This window comes from Hyaena hyaena, unplaced genomic scaffold, assembly GCF_003009895.1.
Source record: "Hyaena hyaena isolate Hyena2069 unplaced genomic scaffold, ASM300989v1 scaffold_200, whole genome shotgun sequence".
NCBI lineage: Eukaryota > Metazoa > Chordata > Mammalia > Carnivora > Hyaenidae > Hyaena > Hyaena hyaena.
In genome coordinates this window covers 1,410,183-1,423,550 of record NW_024080834.1, presented here as the reverse complement: position 1 = coordinate 1,423,550, position 13,368 = coordinate 1,410,183, and the positions used below count along the sequence as shown (strand labels likewise).

Genomic DNA, 13,368 nt, shown 5'->3' with positions numbered 1-13,368 from the left:
AAAAAAAATTAAAAAAAAAAAAGATAATTGGGCATTCTTCTAACAAATCCAAATCTCAGCTTTTAACCTTATAGAAGATATATGATTACCATGAGGCTTAAGCACAGTGAAATTTTGCAGTACTGAACAGAGAAAGCTCCTAATATATTGTTAACTATTTCCTTTACTTGTGTGTGTTAGTGCAAAATTCTTCTTAAAAATACAAATGTTTTTGCGAATACTCTTTAAAATGCAAATGCATAGTAAATACCTAAAGTTGTATGAATGCATTTATTAATTACTCCTACAGAACACAATAAATAAAGCATAAAAATATTGGTGACCTGGTAGATGATGACATTTATAAAGAAAAATGGATCAAAACAGTGAGGCATTGTGTTTCAGAACCAAACATTTCCTCCTTGAGCTTCTAGATAGGGTGAGTCCTATATATAGCTCCAGTCTCTTCAGTTTTCTTTTCCTGAGACTTTTACCTGTTTGGTTGTGCTATTCTCTTCAAGAATGTGGTAAAGCAAAACACAGAAGTAGAACATATGCAGTAATTTCTCAATAGGTACACAGAAGAATGAATATAAAAGTCTGTAAGAATTAATAGGAATAGCTGCAATGACATGGTCTGACTGTATTATCAGAATCATTTTCTTTCTTTTTTTTAATGTTTATTATTTTTGAGCAAGAGAGAGACAGAGCATGAGTGTGGGAGGAGCAGAGAGAGGGAAACACAGAATCCGAAGCAGGCTCCAGGCTCTGAACTGTCAGCACAGAGCCTGATGCAGGGCTTGAACTCACAGACTGCGAGATCATGACCTGAGCTGTAGTCAGCGCTTAACCAGCTGAGCCACCCAGGCGCCCCTGTCAGAATCATTTTCAAAAAACTAGATAGTATGTAAGTAAGTGGAAGTGGCTTTCTTAGTTAAGTTTGTAGATATTCACTGTTAGTACTTTTCATATTTAACTTCAAGGCAGGTTTTATAATAGTAATTGACCAAAAATACTTCCCTGTAGAAGCAACCAGAAGGGCAACTGGTGACAATACATTGCTCTGAAAAAGTACATTTTTCTATGAAACCACGTGGGAATACATGATACAAGTTACTATCGGCCCCTCTTTAGCCCAATCTATCTGTTATTAAGGATCCACAGAAAGTGAAAAGTGATGGATAAAAGCAGCACTAAGACATTGTCTGAAAACAAAACTTCCTGATATTTGAATACAAAGTCAAAGAGGGGTGCCTGGGTGGCTTGGTTGGTTGAACATGTGACTCATGGTGTCACAGTTTGTGAGTTGAAGCCCCCTCTCAGGTTCTGTGCTTCCCTCTTTCTGTGTCCTTTCCCTGCTCCCACTCTGTTAATTTCTCTCTCAAAAATAAATAAACATTTAAAAAATTAAAAAATATATATAAAGTTAAGGAATGGTGCAGAATTCTTGATTCCTCATCTGCATTTTATATTCATACTTTATGTGACAATGAAATATTTATTTTTGTTTCAATTATAATTGCTTCTTATTTCTTTTAATCTTCACTTCACTACTTGTTTCTTGATATAATTGCTTGGCTCTTCGTTCACGATCCAGAATTTCTTTGGGGAACAGATTTTTCTCATCAAATACAGCTTTCAAAGCTACAAAATGATGAAGAAAATGACATGTAAATTATACTTGGTAAGAGACCCAATTAAATGAAATAATGGGGAGAAAATTCCCATTTCAATTCATCGGAAAATTTGTGTGTTTCTAAACCTAAGAGTGTATCTGGGGGAATTTTCTCTTAAATTCTTGCTATTCCTTTGACTTCGATTTAAATTAAAAAGCTAAATTTTAACAGAGTTTGTTCTATTAATGTATTTATACCATGATAGAGATCTACCACTTCACTGTAGAAGACTAAAGAAGTTTGTGTTTTCCATTTTTGGTTTTTAATCTACTTAACAGCTATCAAGCCTCATAATAAGCCAAGAACAAATTATTCTGTATTGAAATAAGACAATTAAAATAATCAAAACACAGTTTGACTGTCTGCATCACTAAACAATCTCTTCTGCAGTCACGTCCTTAGAAGATACTTTGATCTGCAGGGGTCTGTGGCGTCCGAAAAAAAGAGCCAAATTATCCCCATGAGTGGCTGTATTATGCATCAGTGAGATGTAGGAGGAAATTGTGCCACGCATTCAAGAAAATAATTTTGGCCTTTTGCTTAATTTTATCATTTCAACAAATGTTTACTGAGTGTATATTATGCACAATGTTCTATGCTTGACATAAATGAGGCACAAATATGACTAAGTTGCAGGCTTTCTTCCAACTGGTAGAAAGTAGGGGCCATGCCCAAATAATCAAAAATACCAAGTACGATAAGACACAGTGCTGAGAAAATAGGAGCAACAGAAATTGTGGTTAAAAATATAAAGAGATTATAACGATATAGAGAGATCAGAGGAAAAGCTTGAAGAATTAGACACTATTTGAGGTAGATTTTGAAGTCCAGATAGGATTTTAATTGATAAGAAGGACCACGGAGGTGAGGAAGGGTTAGCAAGGGGGAAAGGAAATGTCAACTAGAGGGAACGAAGCAAACAAAAGTGTGGAAAAACAAGAGCCTGTTCAGGTAATTCTGAATAATTTAGTACAATATGACCAAAGTTCAAAATATAGAGAGACTGAGGTTGGAGCGGGACAAAGGAATACTTTAAATGCCAATACTGAGGAATATGAAATAAATGACACAAACATTGAACAACTTCACAGTATACTGCCATCTTTATATACCTGGACTGGGGAAGGGGAACCCAAACACCTCTCCACTTCCCATATAAACATGACTGTATAAGTCAATATCTCTCACCATTTTCTCTTGGATATTATACAATAGCAACCAGGAAACATGAAAAAACAAACAATTTGATAAACAAACTCCATGTGAGTTAAACCCAAAGACAAAGGTAATCTGCAGTCTGCAAAACATGAAGAAGGGCAGCCAAAGAGTTGTTACACAAGATAAGGTGATGGGTCTGAAAGTCTAAGAAGTCCAGCAGCAACAGCATCTCAGAAAGTTCTAGCAAAAAGACACTCACTAAAGGTGAGGGGCTCACCTGCAGCCCAAATGCTTATCTTTCATTTGTGTCTATGAATGTAAACAGAGGTGAACAAGTCTGGAAGCAAAAGCCCTCCACAACATCTTGTTTGGTTCAGGGAAACAGATGAAGCAGGGCTACATGAAAACTCATGCTCTTAAGCCATTTTTTGCTAAAAGTAGTTTGCCTCTGTAGGTTGTAAAACTGAAGGCCACTCCAATCCCACACCACAACTCTCACCTAGGGACCTACTACAAATTTCAAGTCTAAAACAATCCAACTCATTAAAACTAAATAATTAAGAAAGGAAATTTTTTTAAAAGTCATACTGTAGACACAAAGTACTGTGAGCAAAATTAGAAACAAACATAACAAACTTTAAAAAGGGCGGAAGAGGAAATGCTTGGGTTGCTGAGTCTGTTGAGTGTCTGAATTCGACGCTGGTCATGATCTCACAGTTCATGAGTTTGAGCTCCAGGTTGGGCTCTGTGCTGACATCTCAGAGCCTGGAGCCTGCTTCGAATTCTGTGTCTACTTCTCTCTCTGTCCCCCTTCTGCCTGCACTCTCTCTCTCAAAAATAAATAAAAACTTTAAAAATATTTTCAAAGAGCAGAATAACAAATCAATACACGAACTACTACCAGAAATATATTGGCATTGGCCAGATAGATATTGTTACTTAGGGCTTTGTGACAATTCAATTTTTAAAACTCTCAAAAGCACTTAATTCTGTAAAGGAAGATCACAGTGCAGATGTGAAAGAGTGCCGGAAATGGAAATGGCACAACAGGAAGTGAGGAAAGCAATCTGGCAGAGCTCAAGAAAAGTCATACAAGTGGGGCGCCTGGGTGGCTTAGTCGGTTAAGCGTCCGACTTTCACTTAGGTCATGATCTCGCGGTTCGTGGGTTCGAGCCCCGCGTCGGGCTCTGTGCTGACTGCCAGCTCAGAGCCTGGAGCCTATTTCAGTCTGTGACTCCCTCTCTCTCTCTGACCCTCCCCTGCTCACGCTGTCTCTCTCTCTCCTAGAAATTAAAAAAAAAAAAAAAAAAAGTCATACAAGTGAGAAGAAACTGTGTGGTAACATACTGGGAAACAGAGTTTGCAAATTGAAAAAAAACAAATATAGTAAGGTGAAAATGAAAAGAAATGAGAGAGGAAAGTGACACTGAAAAAGAAATAGATTCAGCCAAAACAACAATCAGATGAGCCTTTAAGAACAAACACAAAAGCGGAACAAATATTTGAAGGTATTATGTGTAAAGTTTTCCTTAGAGACAATTGGACATGCACAAGAAGGATGTACTATGGCACCAGGAATAACAGAATCAGAAGTCAAACTGAAGCACATCTTAGTCAAATTATTAGACCTTAAAGAGAATCATTTGGCATCCAGACAAAATGATCAAGTCGCTTAAAAGGAGAGAAATGCATATCTTGCATTAGATATCTTCACAGCAACGATCAATACCAGAAGACTGTAGAGCAATACCAACAAGAAAATCAAGGAAAGAACATGTGAAGTGTGGATATTATATACATTCAAGCTGAGCCTCAAATCTAAAAATATATGTTTCAACATGCAGGGAATTCAGGGACTATTGTTTCTAAGAGACCTTTTCGAGAAAACTACTACAAAATAAACTGATGAATGACTGAAGAAAATTTAGAAAAAGACATAGTGGTGAGCACTATATTTTTAAACGTAGAAGTGAGATTAAAATAAGATGAAATGTAGGATAACAAAATAGACGATAAATGCCACATTCCTGACACTATTGAAATGATACAATTAACAGAAACTGGAAGGATTAGGGAGAAGAAGCTTCCCTCATGATAAATCAGCAACAGCTAAGAGACAAAGGACTAAAACCAAAAAGTCAAGGAATAGCAGTATAAGTGAATCTAACAAAATAAAATAAGCACAAACAAAGATCATATCGTTGAATAAATTAGGTAGCAAAAGAGAAAGAGGGGAATGAAGAAACACGCTCATTTTATCATCAGTTGACATGGATACTGTCGACCTAGAAAACTGAAGGGCTAGGAGAGTTATATAAATCTATGAATATAAAAGTACCACTAGAACAAATATATAATACCCCCCAAATAAAAACAAAGAAAAAATTACAGATCCAGTGAAAATGTTAAAACGTGTATAACCAATAAATGATGAAAAAGAACATGAGAAATACAAAACCAAAATATTTATAATACATAATACATATTTTTATATATGTTGACAAATTTAAATGTGCTCAATTTCATGATCAAAAAAATGATTTTTTAATTGGATCAAAAGCAAAACCCAGCACACATCTAAAATGAAGTGACTTCGAAATTTTTAAATAGAAGGATTGGAAAAGTATTCCAGGTAAATCAAAACCCAGAGAAAGCAGAGGTCAAAATCTAAAATCACCCATGCATACAGAAGCCCTCAAAGATACACTGAAACTCATATTAGTGACTCCAGAAATAAGTGATACTGGGAATTGAACAAACCAGTGTCATAGAGGGGAGGGAGAGTTCTCACTGAATAATTTTTCCTAAGTTCTAATATTTGACTGTGTATATTTTGTTTTTTAGCAATAGCACAAATCTGAATAAGCCTGGAGCTACCTCTTAAGCAAAGCTAGCAATGAAAATACTTTCCATTTGTCTAATGCCAGCAATATAAGATATATGGATTTCTGTACATTAGCAGTTGATTCTGCCCTGTATGCCCGAGGATTAGCATTTGAGAATCAGGAGACATTTTCAGTGCCTTAGAGTTCTCCTGAAATCCACCAGGAAAGCCAGAAAGTTCCTTTTGAAAGAGAATCTTGCCATTTCATTGAGATGTGTCTCTCAACTTGATGAGGAATTTTCATCATAACTGACTGGGTTTTAGGAGAGTTATACCAATAACTAACTGATAAGGCTTTGAGAGAAAATCTTGCCCTAATTAGTCTTTTTTTTTTTTTAGTTAAAAAGCAGATGATAAAAAAAAAAAACTCATATGCAAGGGTGGATCCCTGTTTCCTGGGCCAAAGCTTACAAATTGGGGAGCTTTCTTAAAGAAAAAATATAAAACTATAAATACATAATTCTTCATAAAAGTAGCTATTTATTTGGGATGGGAAAATAAATCTCAGCAAACTATTGGAGTTTTATAGAGTTGAGTCCTTTTTTTCTGAGATTATTTAAGGAAAGGCACCGGAAATGCTTACCCGGAAATGATTCCTGCTTGCGACAACCTGCTTGGTTCCTGCTTGGTCTTCCTACAACCAGAAACAATAAAACTTCCAACAACTACTAATACTCACAAGGGTCTTTGTAGATGAGGCCAATTAAACCTTCTTGGCTTCACCGGCAAACTCTTGATTTGGCAAAAATGGTGTAATTAACCTAACACCTTCTAAGTAGATAATGGTAATCAATTCATCTTACTAATCAAAGTAACAACATCTGCTAGGTTAATGGCATAATGTTTTCATATGATGATATGAGTGGGTCTGCAATGGATTGTGTGATATATCCGAGACCATTAACCATTTATCGAATTTAAGATTATAAAAGAATATCTTTAACCTTGCTGTGATAACTTGTTTTCCTGAAGTATTAACTGGCAAGGCTAAAGCTCCCAGTTATTCAATCAAACATTAATCTAGGTGTTTCTCTGAAGGGATTTTGCAGATATAATTAAAGTCCCTAATCAATGGACTTTAAGTAAAAGAGATTATCCCGGATAATCTGGGTGAGCCAGATTTAATCAGTTGGAAGAGCTTAAAAGCGAGGCTGAGGCTCCCCAAAGACATGGATAATATTCTACCACTGGGCAAGAGTTTCTTCCTGTGTCCATGGAGTTTCATTCTCTTCTTTCCTGGCTGCCTGTGGACAACAGCTTTAGCCTGTGCCCACTCTGCCCGTGATCTTCCCTTTCTGACTCAGCTCTACTCATTTTGGATTTGTTCAGATAATCCATATCAGCCCCCACAATCTCATAAACCAATTCCTTCTCATAAATTTCAGTATATGGTCCTGCTGGTCTGCTTCCCTGAATGAACCCTGACTGATATACTTGCCATAAAGTACATCGTTTCTTGTAGGACAATTGTGAAGGGTGAAGTGTTCTTATTGAGACAAACAGACTGGTTTGTCAACATTCTGGTGGTTTGTGACTAGAGTCTGTTGGCATATTCTATGTAAGGAAAATATGTTCATTCAAATATACAGCTGATCTTAAAGCACTCTCAATATCCCACATAGGCATTATTATATGGGACCTCAAGTCTCCAACTTCTTGCCCTCAACAAATTATTTAGAATCTTGGAGAGTAGTTTGTTTAGAAGGGCTAGTAACAGTCAATGTATATTAGCCTCTAAAGATCTCCCTTCACATTTAAATCCAAATTCCTTGTGCAGGCTACATGGCCCCATATGACCTGATCCCTATCCCTCTTCAATCTCATCTAGTAGCAGTCTCGATCTCTCTCACACTACCTCAGCAACAGTGACTTTCTTTCTGCCCCCCAGAACATAACAACCTTGTTCCCAACTCAGTAGCTTTACACTTCTGGACCCTTTCCTTGGAAAATTCTCTACCTAATATTTAGTGGGAGTGCTTTCTTTCAGGATTCAGCTAAAAAATCAGAGGTACCTTTGCTGATGCCCCCTAGTCATGTCTTATCACATTATCCTGTTTTACTTTCTTCATACCTCTTACCAATATCATTATCCAATCTTATATTCTTGTATTTACTTATTTATTGTCTGTCTCTCCCCTAGGTGGTAAAGTCAACAAAAGCAAAGAACTCATCTGCCTTTATACCTCATATACTCATAGCACCCAGCATTGTGTCTGGTATATGGAAAATATTCCATATATATATATATATAAATTTTTTAAGTAAATGAACAAATGAAGATACCTCCAGAAATGCAAAGGGGTGGGCCCACTTCTCAAACTTCGGAATTCTTGCATTCTAGGGACCTGAGAAAGGTGGTTCTCCATGTCACGTACCAATGTATCCATCTAGTTACCACAGCCCCTGCTCTTAAAAATCAATATCTAGTGTTATGGGTAACCATTTACACTTAGCATTTCATACCTGGGAAAATACAACATTTATACTTTCATTTTATAGGTAGCTGCTCAACAAGGTTTGTTATAATGATACCCAAAAGGTGTTTTTAAAGTAATGAAAATGAAAGATGTGATAGTCATGAAGCTATTACAGCATTTTCACTAAAATGAAATGATTCAGTGAACTTCATAAAGCAAAGTTAATCTTTTATCATCTGATCCTTCCCTTGTCCCCTGACTGGCAACCAACCATATCAGACAAACAATAATGGCAAAGCTCACAAAGGCATCCTGGCAAGAAAGGACTTGATGACGATCTAAATATAGCACTGCAATTACCAGCTGTTGTCTGTTGATGAATACACAGGATTCTGAAAACCTTCTACTTCAGATCCTCCATCCTATTCTAAGACCTCTAGATAACTGCTTCTCAAACTTTGATGTGTGTGAGAATCACCTAGAAATCTTGTTAAAACACAGATTCTGATTCAATAGAGCTGGGGTCTGTGATGCTACATTTCTAGCATGATCCCAGGTGGTGCCCATGCTATTATCCACTGACCAAGTTTCTAATTCCTGCATATGGACTCTCGATCAGTACAGCCAAGTTGTCATTCAATTTCAGCCATCATTGAATAACACTCTGGTAGCAAAGCAAAAGGTTGTAGGCAAGGTGGTGAGGATTGGTCAAAATGCTTTAAGAGTCTTCATATTAATTCTTAAGTGATTGTGGTTCAGGACCTGTTGAACTTTTTCTAAGATTCAATTTTTTTTAATTTCAGATTTTAATTTATTTGCCTTTTAGTTTACACAGGATAAAGACTCAATTTTTTAAGAGCAGTTTTAGGTTAAAAACAAAAATGAAAAGAAGGTACAAAGATTTCCCATAGTCCCCTGCTTCCATACATGAATAGCCTCCCCCTTTATCGACATCATTCACCAGAATGGTACATTTTTTTCCCTGAGGATGAATCTACATTGGCTTGTCATAATCACCGAAAGTACATAGTTTACCTACTGGTTCACTACTGGTTGTGTACATTTTATAGGTTTGGAGAAAAGAGTGATGACTTATATCCCTCACTGTAATGTCATACAGAGTATTTTCAGTGCCCCGGAAAATCCTCTGCTCCTATTCATCTCATCTCCCCTTCTCTGGCAACCACCCAGCTTTTTACCATAGTTTTACCTATGTCATGTAGTTGCAATCATCCATGTGTACCTTTTCAGATTGGCTTCTTTCGCTTAGTAACATTCATTTAAGATTCCTCCATATCTTTTCATGGCTTAATAGCTCATTTCTTTTTAGTGCTGAATAATATTCGATTATCTGGATGTACCACAATTTATTTATACACTCACTTACTGAAAAACATCTTAATTGCTTCCAAGTTTGGGCAATTGTGAATAAAGTTGCTTCAAACACCCATGGGCAAGCTTTTGTGTATGTTTTCAACTCTCTTGGTTAAACACTGAGGAGTACGGTTGTTGGATTATATGGTAAGAGAATGCTTTCTTTGGTAAGAAACTGCCAACTATCTTCCAAAAGAGTTGTACCATTTTGCATTCCCACCAGCAATGAATGAAGGTTCCTGTGGGTCCATGTCCTTGTCAGCATTTGGTGTTGTCAGTGTTCTAGATTTGGGCCATTCTAATAGGTGAGCAGTGATATCTCATTTTGTTTGACTTTGTATTTCCCTGATGATGTATGCAGAGCATCTGTTGAACCTTTTAAAAGATGTTTTTCACGTATTAAAGATATCTCTCTTCTAGGACCCAAATTTTGGTGTGTGTGTGTGTGTGTGTGTGTTTGACTTTCAAGATGATTTAGTGTTATCACATAAAGATATAAAATGATAGGAAGGAATTCCATTTCTAAGATGCCTGTTTTGCACCCATTCTTTAGTTATTTAAAATTTCCTGAAGTGATCATATGTAACAGTTTCTCATTTCTTACTTGAAGTAAATATATCTATATATGCTTTCTTTTTGTATTTTAATTATTTGTTCCAGTGAGAACTTTTCCACAATATCAGTGATTTTCTTTCTTTATTGGTACTAGACTTAAGATGGTATAGGGCGCCTTGGTGGCTCAGTTAAGCATCCAACTTCAGCTCAGGTCAATATCTCACGGCTTATGAGTTTCAGCCCCACATCGGGTGCTGGGCTGACAACTCAGAGCCTGGAGCCTGCTTCAGATTCTGTGCCTCTCTCTCTCTGTCCCTACCCTACTCATGCTCGCTCGCTCTCTCTCTCTCTCTCTCTCTCTCAAAAATAAATAAACATTAAAAAAATGTTTTAGAAGACTATATTCTAAAGCAAAAATACAGTAAATTAGATTTTACTAAAAGCGTATGTGTGTATTTTCACCCTGTAGTTTATGAACTATGCAGAGAATTTTGTGTTGCAATGGAAAATGATGCATTGCCTCTACTACACCCCTCTGAGCTATCAGAGTCTGGCTGCTGAGTTCACCATTGTTGAGCTATTTTGCCCCTCTTTGTGAAATGCAGGTTACTCTGCCAATGGATACACAAACTCTGTCTCATATGGTAGAGGGTTTTTTTTTTTTTTTTTTTTGGTTCACAGTTATTTATTTATTTTGAGAGAGAGAGAGAGGGAGAGAGAGACAGAGACAGAGAGATCATGCAACAGTATGCATGTGCACAAGCAGGAGAGGGGCAGAGAGAGAAGGTGAGAGAGAATCCCAAGCAGGCTCCACACTGTCAGCACAGAGCCTGGTACAGGGCTTGATCTCACATGTGAGATCATGACCTGAGCCAGAATCAAGAGAGTCAGGCGCTTAACTGACTGAGCCATCCAGTCGCCCTCTCTGGTAGAGTTTTAATTGACTTGCTCCCCTGCTTTGCAAACACCAGTTTTGGAATCTATCTACAGATTGGACTGGAGACTTAACATGCACAAATTGTCAGTTCTTACAGATTTTCAAATCTTCCAGTCCCCTTTAGTATCTGACTACAATACTCCAAATGAACTTTCCCCTTTCTTCTCACACCTGACTAAAACTGAGAACTAACACCTGACAGCCTAAATCCCTATCTAAACTCTACGCTGTCAGTAGCTCTGCTCTTCTCTCAGCATCTCCAGGATCCAGAACAACTGACCTTTGTCACCAACTCACAACATATGGTTCAAGTGAATTTGCAGGAACAACCACCAATGAGAATCCCTGAGAGACCACTTTTGAGACCCTGCTTTGTCCCCCCCGCCCCCCAGAAGTTAATGATCACCTCTGGGTTGTTTCATGATGAGAGATATTCCTTATTCTTGAAAAAAAGAAGAGGCACTGACAATATTGAACTTTACCTGAGCCCTGTACTCCTGGAAGGCAGAGACAGTTGAGAAATTCCTTTACTATTCTGTGTTTGGGAGGCAAATACCAGCAAAGGAGGTCTCCTACTATGAGATAAAGCCTTCTGTGCCCTTCCCCAGAAGTCCACTAAGACTCATGGATTCACCGCCTGCCTCTCTACCAGCTCAGGCCCCCTTCCTTTCCTTTGAGACATTCCTCTTTGACAAATATTCTCCCTATGCAATAGCCTGCAATAAAATCATCTCTTTAATTGTCCTGTTCATTTTGTCTTTCAAAACAACAACAATAACAGGAAAAAAACAATTCACCTGAGATATCACCAATGAAGCATCTTCTCTACACTGGAAATTTTAAAGATTTTACAGACAGAGTGTGAATGGGTTCTAGAGAATTTATTGGCGAAACCTGACCCAGAGGCATTTCCAAGTCACTTCTAGGTTTTTGAATAAGGCATATCAAAGAGGGGGTTCAAGCTGTTAGAGAACCCACAGGGAAGAGCTTGGAGACCAGAGAGTATGAAAGATGTTTCAACTTGAAAGGGAAAGAAAGAGAATATAACAGGACATTAAAAACCCAGTAGGTAAGACTAAAAAGTCACCAGGAGATTATGAAGTGTTGGAAACCTGTCCCCAGTTCCAAAGTGGTAGTTTAGAATATTGATAGTAAGTCTGGCAAAATGCCCTTCATCATACAATTGCCAAATAACCTTCCACACACTGTAATTATGGGGATGGCGTGCGTGTGTGTAAAATGCAGCACAGAGATTTAAGGCAGACCATTGTAATGAAATTGTGGACAGGGGATACGTTGGTAATTGAGATTTTTTTAAAGTGCTCTTTTATTATAGCATTTTTTAAAATTCAGCAGCATCCTCCTGAAAAGGAGAAGAACAATGTTAAATGAAAGTGATAAAAATAGGTACTATTATAGTAAAGTGGTTGATTTTAGAAATCAACATAAGAATAGGCTTCCTAGGCAATATGATTTGAACACCATATGAACAAGAGAGATGACACCTAGAAATATTAACAACACGAACAACTAAATAACATGGGCACGTCTCTGGGGCACCTGGGTAGCTCAGTTGGTTAAGTGTCTGACTTCGGCTCAGGTCATGATCACATGGTTCATGGGTTTGAGCCCTGCGTCAGGCTCTGTGCTGACAGCTAGCTCAGAGCCTGGAGCCTGCTTCAGATTCTGTATCTCCCTCTCTCTCTGACCCTCCCCTGCTCATGCTCTCTCTCTCTCTCTCTCTCTCTCACAAACAAATGAAAATATTTAAAAAATTAAAAAAACAAAAACAAAAAACATTGACACGTCTCATGTAGGGCCCAGAGAGTCTATGCCACTGATTCCTAGTATAGAAAATAGGAATTTAGGGATGTTTAGTGCAATAACAATGGAATAATAACAATACAATGTTATCAATAAAGAAAATGTATCAAATGCTCATTAGGTGTCAGGCTCTATGCTAAAGGCTCACCTGAATTATTTCACTTCATGCTCACAGCAACATTAGGAGGATGGTAACTAATATGATATGCCCATTTTTATTTGAAGAAACTAAGGTGCAGAGAGTTTAATTGTCCTGTTCAAAGTCATGTAGCTAACAAGAGGTAGTATCTTGGTTTGAAGCCAAATGTATGCTTGAAATTTTGGCTTTATACCATTAGTGCTTTGAATCTCCCAAGTTTTATTCCCTTTATAAATGGAAATTCTTTCAAAAGATAACCATAGCCATTAACACTTTATAACCTCATAGGAATAATGACTGCAATTTCAAAAGATAGAAAATAATGTGAAGGGCCAGGAGTGGGGGAGAAAGCACAAAAATAGAGGTAAGATGATAAGATGCCAGTTATCAATGTACTGGCCCTCAGCTACAAAACCACTCTTCAC

General features: G+C 37.4%; 1 protein-coding gene across 1 annotated transcript in view; it reads right to left on the bottom strand.

Moving 5' to 3' along the window:
* Positions 1-13,368, bottom strand: part of WDR49 (WD repeat domain 49) — a 145,855-nt gene that overhangs the window by 4,753 nt on the left and 127,734 nt on the right. Inside the window, exon 18 of the mRNA XM_039241936.1 lies at positions 1,503-1,623. Within this exon, the coding sequence (XP_039097867.1) occupies positions 1,503-1,623 (121 nt within the window). The remainder of the gene's footprint in view (positions 1-1,502; positions 1,624-13,368) is intronic.